The 13,260-nt window shown below is 39.7% G+C and overlaps 1 protein-coding gene and 1 long non-coding RNA gene across 2 annotated transcripts in view; both read left to right on the top strand.

Moving 5' to 3' along the window:
- RGS22 (regulator of G protein signaling 22) overlaps positions 1–8,368 on the top strand; it is a 61,986-nt gene extending 53,618 nt beyond the window's left edge. Inside the window, 6 exon segments of the mRNA XM_071738049.1 lie at positions 318–497; positions 2,059–2,199; positions 5,709–5,813; positions 7,435–7,540; positions 8,109–8,146; positions 8,148–8,368. Of these exon segments, the coding sequence (XP_071594150.1) occupies positions 318–497; positions 2,059–2,199; positions 5,709–5,813; positions 7,435–7,540; positions 8,109–8,146; positions 8,148–8,216 (639 nt within the window). The 3' untranslated portion in view covers positions 8,217–8,368.
- Positions 8,369–9,749: 1,381 nt separating this feature from the next.
- LOC139793415 (uncharacterized) lies at positions 9,750–12,299 on the top strand. Its single transcript, XR_011724601.1, has 2 exons — positions 9,750–10,659; positions 11,700–12,299. It is a non-coding gene; the product is annotated as an uncharacterized lncRNA (long non-coding RNA).
- The last annotated feature ends 961 nt before the right edge of the window (positions 12,300–13,260 follow it).

Here is a 13,260-nt window from a genome sequence, read left to right as displayed (position 1 = left end):
TCCTATTTTCCAGTAATGTATTTAAATTGAATGCAGGATAAAAGCTCTCCTGTTCTATCAGAATGTGCAGGCAGAGATTATCTATCACCTATAAGCAATGATTGCTGTATATCTGCATTTGCAAACCAGAAGTCCCACTTATGTCTTAACTGTATCTTTCACTGTGCCCATTTGCTCTAAGAATTTTATCCTCCATACTGAAGAAATTTATCCTATAACTATTTTTCTATGATTATAAATCTTTGATCATTGGTGCCCTATAAAAGGTCTTGCATCTCTCTCTTCATTGACAGAAAATGCTGGTTTTTATCTTTCAGGACTTGTGCCATTCTCACTGTGATGATGCTATAGTCCAGAAGAAGATCACAGCTATTATCGACTGCTTTATTAATTCTGCCATTCCCCCAGCTTTGCAGATTGACATCCCACCTCAACAAGCAAAGAAGATTCTGGAGCACAGGAAAGAATTAGGACCTTACATTTTTAGAGAAGCACAGGTAAGAAGCTGGGAGAATCTCTGTAACAGATCCTGCTAGAGTCTGTGTACCTGATTTTGAAGACAGTCTTTGGTGCTTATGTGACAATTTGGACTTGATACTCATGCCTGGACATGAAAGAGAACATTATCATCATGCACCTCAGTGAAGACTGTATGGTGGAGGTGACAAAGAGTTCAGATGTTTACTGCTCTACAGGCTGGACAATCTCTGACAGCTAGGTCATCCTGCAAGGTGTTATTCAGGTCTGTGTTAGGAATTCTGGCAGTAGCAATTAATTCTGCCTATGTTTTTAATTTCTTGCTCTTTACCATTTGATTAATGTCAGAGAAGTAATTTGTAGTAAGAAAGTTTGGAGGTTTCAAAGTTTGTGAAAAAAAATGCAGATGTGACTAGAGCACAAAGACAGCTTAACTTATTGAGTGCCTTTCCCTTCTTTATTACAGAAAGTCTGTATTAGATGGCTGTAGATAATTTTCTCTCTGATCTTTCTACTAATCAGACTGAACAGTAATTTGTGAACCCTTACTACAGACTTAATTTCTTACTTCTCATTACTGTCTTCTCTGACTTAACTTCTAAACCCAAGAAAGCCAGTTCCTCTTCTTTTCCTATGGAATTGCTACCAAAACATTTAAACATCAACTGTAAGTCCATAAAAGTGTTTGTATCACAAAAGACAAACGGTTTCTCAGAGAAGAGGTTTCATATCAGCCCTAAGAGAAATAAGAAGTCTCATTTCAGCTGGTGTAAAACCCAGCAAACTCCAGAAACGTGGCACAAACCCAGGGGAAGAACATGGCCAAAAAGCTGTGACTGGAACATGACAGTAACCCACATGTCACTTTCAAGCCTGTTGAGCCAGAAGCAGCGAGGTGATGATCATACTCAGCTTCTTTGAAGCCAGGTTTATCAATTAGAATTAAACATAGAAATAAATTGAAAACTGTAAGCCTTAGTATGTGCAGCAACAGAATTCACTGAGCCCCTCTGTTTGCTTTTCTAAAATTGTTTTTCTTATTCTAGTTCAAAAAAAGACCCTGTGAGAGATTATATCATTTAAAAATTATCCAAGATTTGCTCATAGATCTGTAATGTGGTTTAAGAGCCTTTCCAGAGGCAAAAAAGTATTTCCTTTCTCTTAAGGAGGGAAAAAACCCCTCTCAATAATGAACTGAATATTTGAAATACTTGAGCAGTACAATGGTGCAAAAGCAATTCTACTGTTGTATATTTTATCAGGAATACTTGTAAAAAATGATGGATGTTTTCATTAATGCAAACAATTGTTTAGGGAAATATAAAAAAAGAAAGTGCCTTTTAACTGTGTTTTAGGAAGATTTCTCACCAGTAATAAACACACTGATGAAAAGCATGTGCCGAGAAAAGCTGGGCTGAAATGTCAGGACACAGTACGTGGGAGGAACAAGGCTGTGTATTCAAAAAGAAATAGTTATTTCATTCTCATGGTAAACTACATTTTATTTCACAGTAAATTCTGTGGTTTGTTTTTTTTTTTTTTAAATATGGTCAAGACTGACTTTCTTTTCTTTCTGTGCAGATGACTATTTTTGCTCTTCTGTTTAAATTTTGGCCAAAATTTTGTAAGTTTCAAAGCAGTTTGGCTAGTGGAAAAATTCTACTGCCCCTGGAGAGAAAAAAGGGAAAAACTATGCAAAAGAAGCGAGGCAAGAGAGAAGAGGTAAGGCTCACAAAGTTTCAGGTGACAGCTGATGAACTGCATAAAAAGTCCTTCATGAGCAAACATATATAAATTCAAATATCCCTTTTTCAGCCTTGTCCAAAGCTACTGAAATATTTTTGTTAGAATTCAAGCTTTACATGCGACCCGGTCTGAGGGTGATTAGTTCCCAATCCTGCCAATGCATATACATATGTTTAACTGGAAGCAGATGAGTCAGTGGAATATTCCTTTCATGAAGCAGAGGGGAAAATGTATTTTAGTCATCTCTTGTGCCAAAAGAAGAGTGAGAAAGAGGGCTGAATTTGGAAAAAAAAAATTATGTATGGTCCTTGTGTACAATGTGTAACTGCAGACCTGTTTGCACTTTCAGTATGTGCTGTCCTGCTTTAGAATTTACAGTCCTGGGTCACTATTGAAAACCAAACCAAACAAAGCAAAACAAAAACAGATTTTCATATCTATTTTCTCAGAAGGAGTATTTGAAAAGTCTGCACATTATTTAAAAAAATATTTATGGGCTAATTGCTTTGTATAGTCTTTGTCTTTTCTTGGATATCTCTCAGCCTTGACAGTGAAATTGTCAGACTGTTCACAATGAGTTTCCAGACAGTTTCAGTGCATTAACAGAACTGTGACCCCTACAGCGGAATGCTTGCTTGTAAAATTGTTTTTCTTGGAATTTTATTATTAAAATATAATGGATTTTTTTTCTATTGATTATAGGCTTTGCAAATGTTTATTTTTTATGAAATGTAATTGTTTAGCCAGCTTTGAGGAGATATAATTCCTTTCAGGGCAAAGAAATAATAGGACTTGCAAACTATCATAAGTAGCATTAGCAGACCCTCACATATTTTAAATACCAAGTGCACATGTGTTGAGATGTTACCCATGATGAGAACCACATGAATACCTGGAGAGATAAAGACATAGAGGCTGGTAAGAACACGGACACATTGTTATCATCTTTTAGACACATGAAAACCCAGGACCAGTGAAGCGTTATTTAAGGCCACACACCAATGTCAAGTGAAGTCTAAAATCCAAGAACTCATGTTCCTTTCTCCAGAGCACGTTGCCTCCATACAGATATATCTGGCAAGGCCATTGGCAATACTTACTGTGCAAGAATGCAATATTTCAAAGTAATGCACTTTTGCGTTTTCACAGACTTATTTTTTCCATCTGTTTGTTGCCTGCCTATAAGATTTCTGATTAAGATCAAGGAAGTAAAGAGCAAATCTTGGCCAGGAGGGCAAAAGCCTGGCTTTTATGGGGAACAAATGGGAAAGGTGAATTACCCTTCTAAGCTGGGAAACAGGGTAAGAAATTTTAGAAAGTGACAGAGAATGTAGTTCAGTAAACAGTTTGCAGACTGTTCTCAAAAAAACCAAAAATTGTCAGTAAATCAGTTACCTTTTAAAATCTCTTGAAGGAACAGGTGGAACAGATAAGTCTTTACAACTCTTCTCCCCCTCTATTATTGTTTAAAGAATTTGCCATTCCCTGTTCTCTTGCCTGAGATTTCTGTCCCCTCAGTGACTACGTAACTATTCAAATGATTCAGTATCCCTGAAGGATACTGATAAGGTTCATCCAACATAAGCAATAGCACATTCCCTTGGCAGCTTGTAGAAGGTGATGATTTCTTGGCATTTAAAATAATGTCTATGCTCCTCTGCCCCACCAGGCTCATGTTGACAGAGAGGAAAGCTCTGTCGAGAGCTAGAAACAATTTTTTTCTTGTAAATATTTTATTCCCCCCCATTATGCCTTTTTGGGTTAATTTCAAATACAATAATCATAGTACTGGTGGAGCAGATTTCATCTCTTCCTTCTCATAAATTGGTCCCTGGAATGCCCAGTCTACCTGGGCTCTCCTCACTTTCTAGACTGACTGGGTAAGAGTTGGACTTCTGCACAGTGTAATGGAAAAAATGGGCAGACAGTGAGGTTTTCATAGAATCATGGAATGGTTTGGGTTGGAAAGGACATTAAAGATCAGCTAGTTCTAAACCTCCTGCATGGCCAAGGACACCTCCCACCAGACCAGGTTGCTCAAAGCCCCATACAACCTGGCCTTGAACACTTCCAGGGAGGGGGACACAACCTCCTTAGGCAACCTGTGCCAGTGTCTCACCACTCTCTCACACAATTTCTTCCTAATGTCTAATCCAAGTCTACCCTCTTCTATACTAAAACCATTTTTATCTTCAAGTGTACAAAACAGTTTTATCTTGCACAGCATATCTATATTTACTCTTTTCATAACCTTAGCAGGGAAAGGAAAAACCATAAACATTAATTTTTTTTGTTGATGTTTCCGTTATCTCTTTTTAAGCTTTTCATCCATAAGTTTATTTGTTAGAAAGGGGTATAATGTCATGGAACAAGCCATTGCCATAACATTACCTAATTTTTTTATAAGAAGACAGTATTAAAGACATCATTTAATTCACCATTCTCATTGAGAATGCTAGCAAACATTAACAGAGTTATAACAGCATACACACTATTTCTGTATTTACTTTAAAATCCCTGTTTCATCAAGTGTGCCAGAGAAGTTTGTAAGCCTGTGCTGAAAAGAAGATAAATACCACACTGCCTGGGCAATTCTATACCAAAGAGACACCTTTACAGATGATGGGTCCATAGGGCAGTGGAGGTGATCAAGAGGGAGAAGACACTGTGGGAACAAAAAAATAGAATATTCTAGTCCTTTTAATATTTTTCAGGGGTTTTCTGAGTTACTTTGGGAAACCATTTGTGTTGAATTCTCTCTCTCTTTTTTTTGTTTTTTTTAATAAATTTCTTATTTGCAACATGGCACATTATACTACTTGGTTAATGGGGGTGTTGTGGGTTTAGTGACATAAGGTTAAATATGTATATTGATTAATGTTCATAAAGAGTTTGGGGATAATCAGACAGACCATGCAAGAGTGCAGCCCTAGTAAACCACTAAAACAACATGAAAATGACAATTAATCACTGGAGCAGTTTATGAGGCATTATGATGCCTTGTTGGTCATTGTAAATGTTTTAAATGAGATTACTTGTTTTCTTAATACATATTCTGTCTTCATTCACAGCTACTGGACCAAACTGGAATTAATAATGAGAAATCCTATGTTCTATGTTTATACCTGAGGCCAGAATAGAGGACCACAATGGCTTCTCTGTTCTTAAACTATGTTCTGCTGCAGATCTGCCCTCTCCCTTCATGACATGTTGGGGAGGGTATTGAATCTGAAAGGAAAAGAGTGGCAGGAGTGTAGAGATCAGGAAACTTTAATTAGCACAAAGAAATGCTTCAAAAAGCAGTATCTTATGCTACTTTTTATTATTTCCAACATGATGAATTATGAAACTGAACATTGCAAAACATGTACTGCATGTAACAGTGTCTCATTTCCAATGACAATTTTAGCCTTCTCAGACTTTGGGTTTTACTTTAGCTCAGTAACTATTGTTTACATCTAATCATGAATTCTTATTCTTGGCAGGTTAAAGAAGTGAGAACAAAAAATATTCCACCAAGCGGTGCTTTGGCAGGTGAGATTGGTCTGGAGACAGGAACAGCACCATTTTCAGATGAATATGGGTGGAAGGTAAATAATAAACATGTTGCTATAAATATAGTCATTAAAGAGGGGCAAAATGATCTTGGGATAATGGGAAGATGGAGTTTGGCTTCGAATAATACAATCACCTGGTTCTTCAATAAATGCTCATTCTTCTACAATTAATTTTTCTATTTAATAGTACCTACCTTACATGTAATGACTTTTAAACTTATTTATTTATTTTAAGATTTAGCTGCTGAGTAGTATTAATATCTAAAACATACTAAGCCCTTCAGATTTTAAAAGAATCTTTATTTAAAGTTAATCTGCTGGAAAGGAAGTTCAAATCTTGAACAAGAAAATTTTAATTACTTGGGAAACTCATATCTTGATCAAAATTGGCTTGGGCTTAAGTCCTGTTGTGCTCTCATGTCAAAAATAAAAGCTGAGCTCATTTAGGAAATACAGGTATTTGAATAGAAAATCCAGCAGAAAAATAGCTTCCCATTACTTCTGCATTAAATCTGTAGTGAAAAAGTAGAAGTCATTTTATTGGGAAACCAGGAAGAACAAACATGCCAGCTCAGGCACATCAAGGCATCATTCATGGCTGAATTGCCATTGCCATAATGTACCAGGGAGCCTCTGCAACCACATCATCACAGCTGTGTCAGGCACTGCAGGAGTAAATCACACTCCAGCCACTGCTTACATTCCATAGACCTCCTCCTGTGGCATTACACTGGTGATGAGCAAAATACAGAAACACCAGTCTGAAATACCCTTGAAATATGAAGCCAGAGGTCAAACTGCATATTTAAGTTATCACTCTTATCCCATAAATTGACCTTCTAACCTTTGCTCATACCTATTTAAAAATAAAAAAACAAGTCAGTTGGGTGAGCCAGTATATCAATATCATACACTTCAGTCCTCAAGAAGCAGGTAACTGCAGAAAGAGCAATAATCTATAGAGCATTTTCTTCTCCAAGCCTCTTTCTGCTATAGGAAGATGCCCAAAGTTCTTAGGGAGTCAAGAAATGACAAATTGGCCGCTAAGTTCTCAGGCTGTAATGAAAAAAACCCCACCAAATAAAAGTACAGATCCCATACTGATTTGGAAGAGTGACAAAATTTTACATGGAACTGTGGCTGTTACAACATAGAAAGCAACATTTGTTCCTTAGAAAAGGAAAGAATGTGAGATCTCCAGTTGATCTGTCTCAAGTGGTAGCAGCATTCTGCTGAAGTGAAGAGGCAGAAAGAGCTCTTAGGCTAAGGACTAGATGGAGAGATGTGGCAGAGAGATAAAATCAAGCCCTCAATATAACAAAGGCTGATATTTTGGTAGGGGAAAGGTCTGGTCTATTTAAATTTTAAAAATGAAAGGAGCAAGGATAGCACTGAGATGGGGGATGGAGAATAAATGAATGTAAGCATCAGATCTTGCATAAATTGCATTTCATGGTGTTTTGAGATTCATTTTTTTGCAGCAATACCATGATTCCAGTATTTTCATGACAAAACTTCTCTTCTTAGCAATTGTGATTATTCCATAATAGGGATATAATATAAATGAGCTTTCTTTTTTGTCTCACTGTTGAAATGGACCAGGAACTACCAGTGACGTGGTCTGGAGGATGATGGTTTTTAATGGTTCTTGCAGGCTTCCTGGTCCTATTCCAAGTATATAGAAGCTTTGGAGCAGGAGAGAATACTGCTTAAAAAGCAAGAAGATCTGGAGAAAAGTTCATCATCATACCTTACAGGTTGTTAACCAAACTCTCCAGTTTAAGAGAACAAACTTATCTTACGTGAAATTCTCTCAGCATAGGGTCTTTGTTCTCCTTTTCAATTGCATATATGAACCTCTGCCTTTTTTATGTTGTGTGCTGAGCAGTTGCTCTCCACAGCGTACTCCTGAGTGATAAGATTTTTAAGAGAGGGAAAGTGAAAGCTACAGGAGTATCAGTGTTGCCTTTACTGGACAGGTCCTGCTACAAGAAGGGATTTGGACATTTCTTCATTCTGCAGTGGCACAGCAATCCTATTTGTTCACGTGCATTTTTCACTCCCTGGCTTCTTGTACTTCATCAACTTACATACAACCAGAGAAACGAAATTTTTTTCTTACCAGTTTGTCAGTATGCTTCTGGGGGGATGTAAGAAGCTTTGCTTCGTTTTTTGTTTTAGCCATGAATATCCTCTTGGGTCTTCCTCCAGGAGATTATGATATTTTGTTCACTAGATAGCTCCATTTAGCAGTAGGGCTAGAAATAATGCTATGTAATATTCAACACTTTCAGTATCTCATAATTTAAATTTTCTCTCCATATGCAGGTGCCTCTTCTGCTTCCTTTCCAAAGCAGGGAAGCTCCAAAAAAGTCCCCCGTTTCTCCAAAGAGTAGTGTGATTTTTGAGAAACGCTCAAATCTTCCCAAGAAATAGAAAGTGAGTACCAGATTGCCAACAAGTGTGCTTTGAAATTTGGATGCTTAAGAGCTAGATTTCCTGCTGTCTGTGCTGATGTTCATTAGTAGCAAGTTATCCCCCTCCAAATCATGTTTAATAGAAGCTGTACGCTCTCAACATGAAGACAAGATTATTTTTTTCTCCAGCCATGGTTAGTGGACCTAATTCTGACCAGATGGAGGTTTGTTGCAAAATGGTAGTCTCTGAAATGTGGTCATCTAAGCTTTCCAGTTAAAATATTTTAAATAGGAGCACGAGATGACTGGAAGAAATTCAGACCCCATGGTGTTACTGGCAAGGGCCTGACACAGAACTAGCAATAGATCATCTCTGCTGAAGCCAATTAAACATTAGAATGGGAGAAAGAAGTGGGACAGCAAAGAGATCTACTAAAGACAGAAAAGCAGATTTTGCTTCAAAGCTCGAATTCCTAGATGGAAGAATCCCCTGGAGGTTTTAGTTTGTTTTTCTAAGCCTATACTGAAATTAGATGGGCTTAAAAAATTAATAGAACTTGCGGTATTTCTCCCCTTCCTCCTCTGCTCCTCCTTCCTTTTCTAATTCTATACTTCAGCCCTGTTATTTTAGACAAGTTGGTGTCCTGCCCTCCCTAGTTCTCCTAAACTTCCCTGTGACTTGTCCTGTGGCAGAATTTTCTGTATGTGACCTAAGAGAAAACTGCACCATTCTTTGGTCTTCCCTCATGTTCTCTTTCTGCCCTCTTATCACCCTCTGTAGTTGCAGTTACAACCCAGTCACTGTGTACCTTACGTAACTCTATTTCATACATTTATGTCTTTTTGTACTACAACTCTGCTGCACTCACAGCTTTGTCACCATGGGAGTCCTTGTGCAGGAACTTTGGTTCTGCTCAGTAGCTGAGAGCCCTCCAGCTGGGCCCAGTGCTCAAAGAGGGACTGCAAGGTAGCTGCGGCCCCTGGACCACAGTTCCTCAAAACCTGAGAGCTACATTCCCACCAGACATCAGGCTGTGCAGGATAATGCAGTGACAGTTTAGGAAGGATATTGAGGTCCTGGAGCAGGTCCAAAGAAGGGAAACTGGGCTGGTGAAGGGACTCCAGCACAAATCCTATGAAGAGAGGCTGAGGGAGCTGGGGCTGTTCAGCCTGGAGAAGAGGAGGCTCAGGGGAGACCTCATCACTCTCTACAACTCCCTGAAAGGAGGCTGGAGCCAGGTGGGGGTTGGTCTCTTTTCCCAGGCAACTCTCAGCAAGACAAGAGGCCACGGTCTCAAGTTGTGCCGGGGGAGGTTTAGGTTGGACATTAGAAAGAATTTCTTTACTGAGAGGGTGATCAGACATTGGAATGGGCTGCCCCGGGAAGTGGTGGATTCTCCGTCCCTGGAGATATTTAAAAAGAGACTGGATGTGGCACTCAGTGCCATGGTCTGGTAACTGCAGCGGTAGTGGATCAAGGGTTGGACTTGATGATCTCTGAGGTCCCTTCCAACCCAGCCAATTCTATGATTCTATGATGATTCTATGACAGTAGAGGTGTTCTCCAGCAGTTTGAAAGGTCTCTCTCACTACCTTCAGTTGCAGCCCACTCTACAGCACAACTAGAAATTTTCCTGCTCTGCCCAGTCCCTCCCCATAGCTCAAGTGTTCCCCTGCTCTTCAGTGATTTCCTCTTCTTCCATCTTCTTCCCTTTGGTGGTTCCCCTCTGCCACACTCTCTGTGGTGATCTATCACCCTGCTGGGAGGGTGACAAATCTACCAAAGACCATCCCTGCTCTTGATGGGACAGCTTCTCTCCACTTTGCTACAGAAGAGGTCACACCTTGAATATTGGGTATAATTTGTAAGGTACTGGCAGTGGGGGTGCTGTAGGGGTTGGTCTCTGTAAGGAGAGGCTGAGGCTGCCCTGTGTCAGACATTGCCAATTCCATCCAGCTCCAACAGACCCAGACAGACCCAGACCCAGACAAGCCCATCAGCCAAGCTGGTGGCATCTTGGAGAAATATATCTAAGAAAGAGCAAAACAAAACAGAGAGAGAAGGAGGGAAATGAGCGAAAATAACATAGGAAACACCAAGGCCAGAGGAGGAAGAGAAGGTGGAGGAGGCTGGGGAGAAAGAGGTGCTCCTCATGGAGCAGATGTTCCCTGCAGCCCATGGAGGACCTGTGCTGCAGCAGAGGAAGAGAGAGAGATGGAAGAAGGGGCTCTCCATTGCCTCAGTGAAGGGACAGAGTGTAACCTGTGGTGATAACAAGAAGGGGAGGAGAGGTGCCTGGAGTGAACCTGAACCTGGTAACAGTGGAGGAAAAAATATCTTCTTTAAGTGTGTAAACATTCATTTCTTCTTTTTGTTTCCCAACACCCAAATCAAGGGATTTATTATAATTGCCCATACATTAATTTCCCCAATTCAAGCCTGTTTTGCTTGTGACAGTAAGGTAAGCAATATCCCTGTCTTTATCTTGAACTACAAGCTTTCTCTTTCTTTTTGTCCCCTCTTTTCTCCCATTGTCCTGCTGGGGTAGGGTGTGTGGAGTGAGTGATCAGCTGGGCAGGAAACAGTCTGCTAGTGAGGCCCAACCCCACCATACCTTGTTTCTCTCTTTTTGATTCATTTATTGAATAACTGTTCTGACTTTTGCAGGCAGATTAAAATCTCTCTGAGACATTTAATGGAGGTAGGCAGGAGACACAAAAATAATGTGCATGCAAGGTTTGTCCTTGTGTTTCCAGAGCAAAGACAAATTCCTTGGAATATTATTAAGAACCATATAACATTAGTGAAGACTAGAAAATAAACATCTTCCAATGTGTGCCATCATCATGTGATTGTGATACTGACTCTTGTGTTACTTATTTGTTTATTAATACACCTTGAGCCTCAAATCAAAGTAACCTTCCACTGAAGTATGCGTGGTAAAAACAAATAGGTGGTCTTGGTCCTATGTATCTTATAATCAGTCCCAGTTCTTCACTACTTGATGTAATGAATAAGTTAAACACTGCATTGAACTGAGAGCCCTGAAGCAGTGTCTCTTGGCACACTCAGTACTAGAAGTCACACAACTTCTGTTTATCAAAGATACCTCATGAGGTGCCTGAGATATCATTAAATCAAACTCTCTTGTTGTAAGCTCCCAGCTCATTCTCAGTCTTGATCCAAAGTATACTTTCTGCCTCATTTCTGAATTTTGATCCACAAGAAAGGCTTAAAATACATCAGGACACATATGTGATTGAGAACTTAAGTAAAACATCATTCCTTCTGTGGCATTACTCACCTGAAGGGTGCAGGAGCTCATAGCTCTTGTGTAGCTCTCCTGAATTTCTTGCTTCTTTTTATGATTTTAAGAGTTTTAAAGAGAAATGAGGTTGGGACTAGGGCCAAAGGATTAACTGGGGAGTTAAGAGGGGACGGGGGAATAATTAACTGCTAGGCAGGGGACAGGATGATGATAGACCTCTCCCTATTTTTCAGACCACTTTAAACACCAATCTCTGGCCACAAAGTTGTTGGCTCCCTTCTTTCCTACATGTGTGTAACGCATGTAAGAGAAAGGCAGATCAGCAAGCTCCAGCATTCTGAGTTCCTGAAGACTACCCTTGAATTCTGATTGTCTTCTGCTACTCCTCCCAACCTCTTGGACAAGGAGAACGAGTCATGCATGCCCCATGCAGTTGTCAGAATTAAAGGTTCTTCACTTGGAGCTCATAGATCATACTGCTAAGGACCATTCCCAAGTGCTTTCCTTCTCAGTGTGGCATGGCAGCTAAGGATAACTTTTTTCTCTCAACACAATGACCAAGAATTGTGTAGGTTTCCACCAGGAGTTGTTTCAAACAGGCTGGCAGGAAAGAAAGACACTCTTTTAGGGATCTAGCTGCCCTGCTCATATAACCTCCCAGAAGGAGCAATGGAGTTCAGTTCCTACTTTCCCCACAGTTCAGAGACAGAGTTTGCTTTATGCATATCTCCTTCTGTCTTTGGGTTGTTTGTTCTTATGACTTTACCTGAGCAAGATGTCTTGGGTGGAAGCCACAGGGGAGTTAAACATAAAATTCTTGTTCCTGTTTTCCATGTTTTCCCAAATGTTCCCATGTTTTTACAGATGCAGTAAAGTTCAATGCTCAGTAACATCTGAGGAGGATGGAATGTAGCATCTTGTAGTGAGCAGAGCACATGTGGTACTGTGTGGCCTACCACTCATTAATGTGAAAGGCAAAGAATCACGAAATGTCATAAAAGGAGCATTACATGTCAGCCTAAAAAACACGTGAAAGGCCACCTTCTGCTGCTGTGGTCAGTGCAGTGCACGCAACCAAATGCTGGAGTGCACCAGAGTCAGCTTCTGCTGTTGTATTCTTGCCTTCATGGCACTCTGAGACAGTTAAATAACACGTAGACAATGCTTATCTTATGCTGGTAGCTTTGACTTGGATCATACTTGGGTTACTTCTAAAACGAAAAATATTATCCACAAAATATTGTCACAGATGATAAAACTCCTTGTGAATATGTTCCAGCCTTGCCAAATATTTAACAAAACTTTACCAGCCCCTACACAAAAACTACTGTCCAAGTTACTATGATTAATACCATGCAAGTCTATCAAACTTTAAAAAAAACAGAAGTATTTCATGTACTTCAGTGATTGAGTAGAATTTTTCAAACTGCCTCTATCCACTCAAAGTTCTGCAAATCAGTGATAATACTCAATCCAGTCTGCAGTTCTGCCTCCGTGTTGATGGAACATATATGTATGTATACACATGACTGCAAGCACAGTCATTTACAGACCATGTCTTACTATGCAACTGAGGAGGATCACATGTATTAGTAATGCTAGCAATGCCTGTCATCACTATGCCCATTTTATGTGTTAATTTTAAAGAATTATTGAGCAATTGGATGGGGAATATATTAAGAGAAAGGAACCCTTTCACTTCTGGGTTAGTGAATCTCAGCTGCTGCAGTGTCAGATACCCCATATCAGCTGTTTGGTTACACACCTGAAACGGAATGGTGGGGTTTGCCTCAT

This window comes from Heliangelus exortis, chromosome 2 (assembly GCF_036169615.1).
Source record: "Heliangelus exortis chromosome 2, bHelExo1.hap1, whole genome shotgun sequence".
In the NCBI taxonomy this organism is placed as follows: Eukaryota; Metazoa; Chordata; class Aves; order Apodiformes; family Trochilidae; genus Heliangelus; species Heliangelus exortis.
The sequence above is the reverse complement of the archived record's forward strand: the minus strand, read 5'-3'. Positions and strand labels throughout refer to the sequence as shown.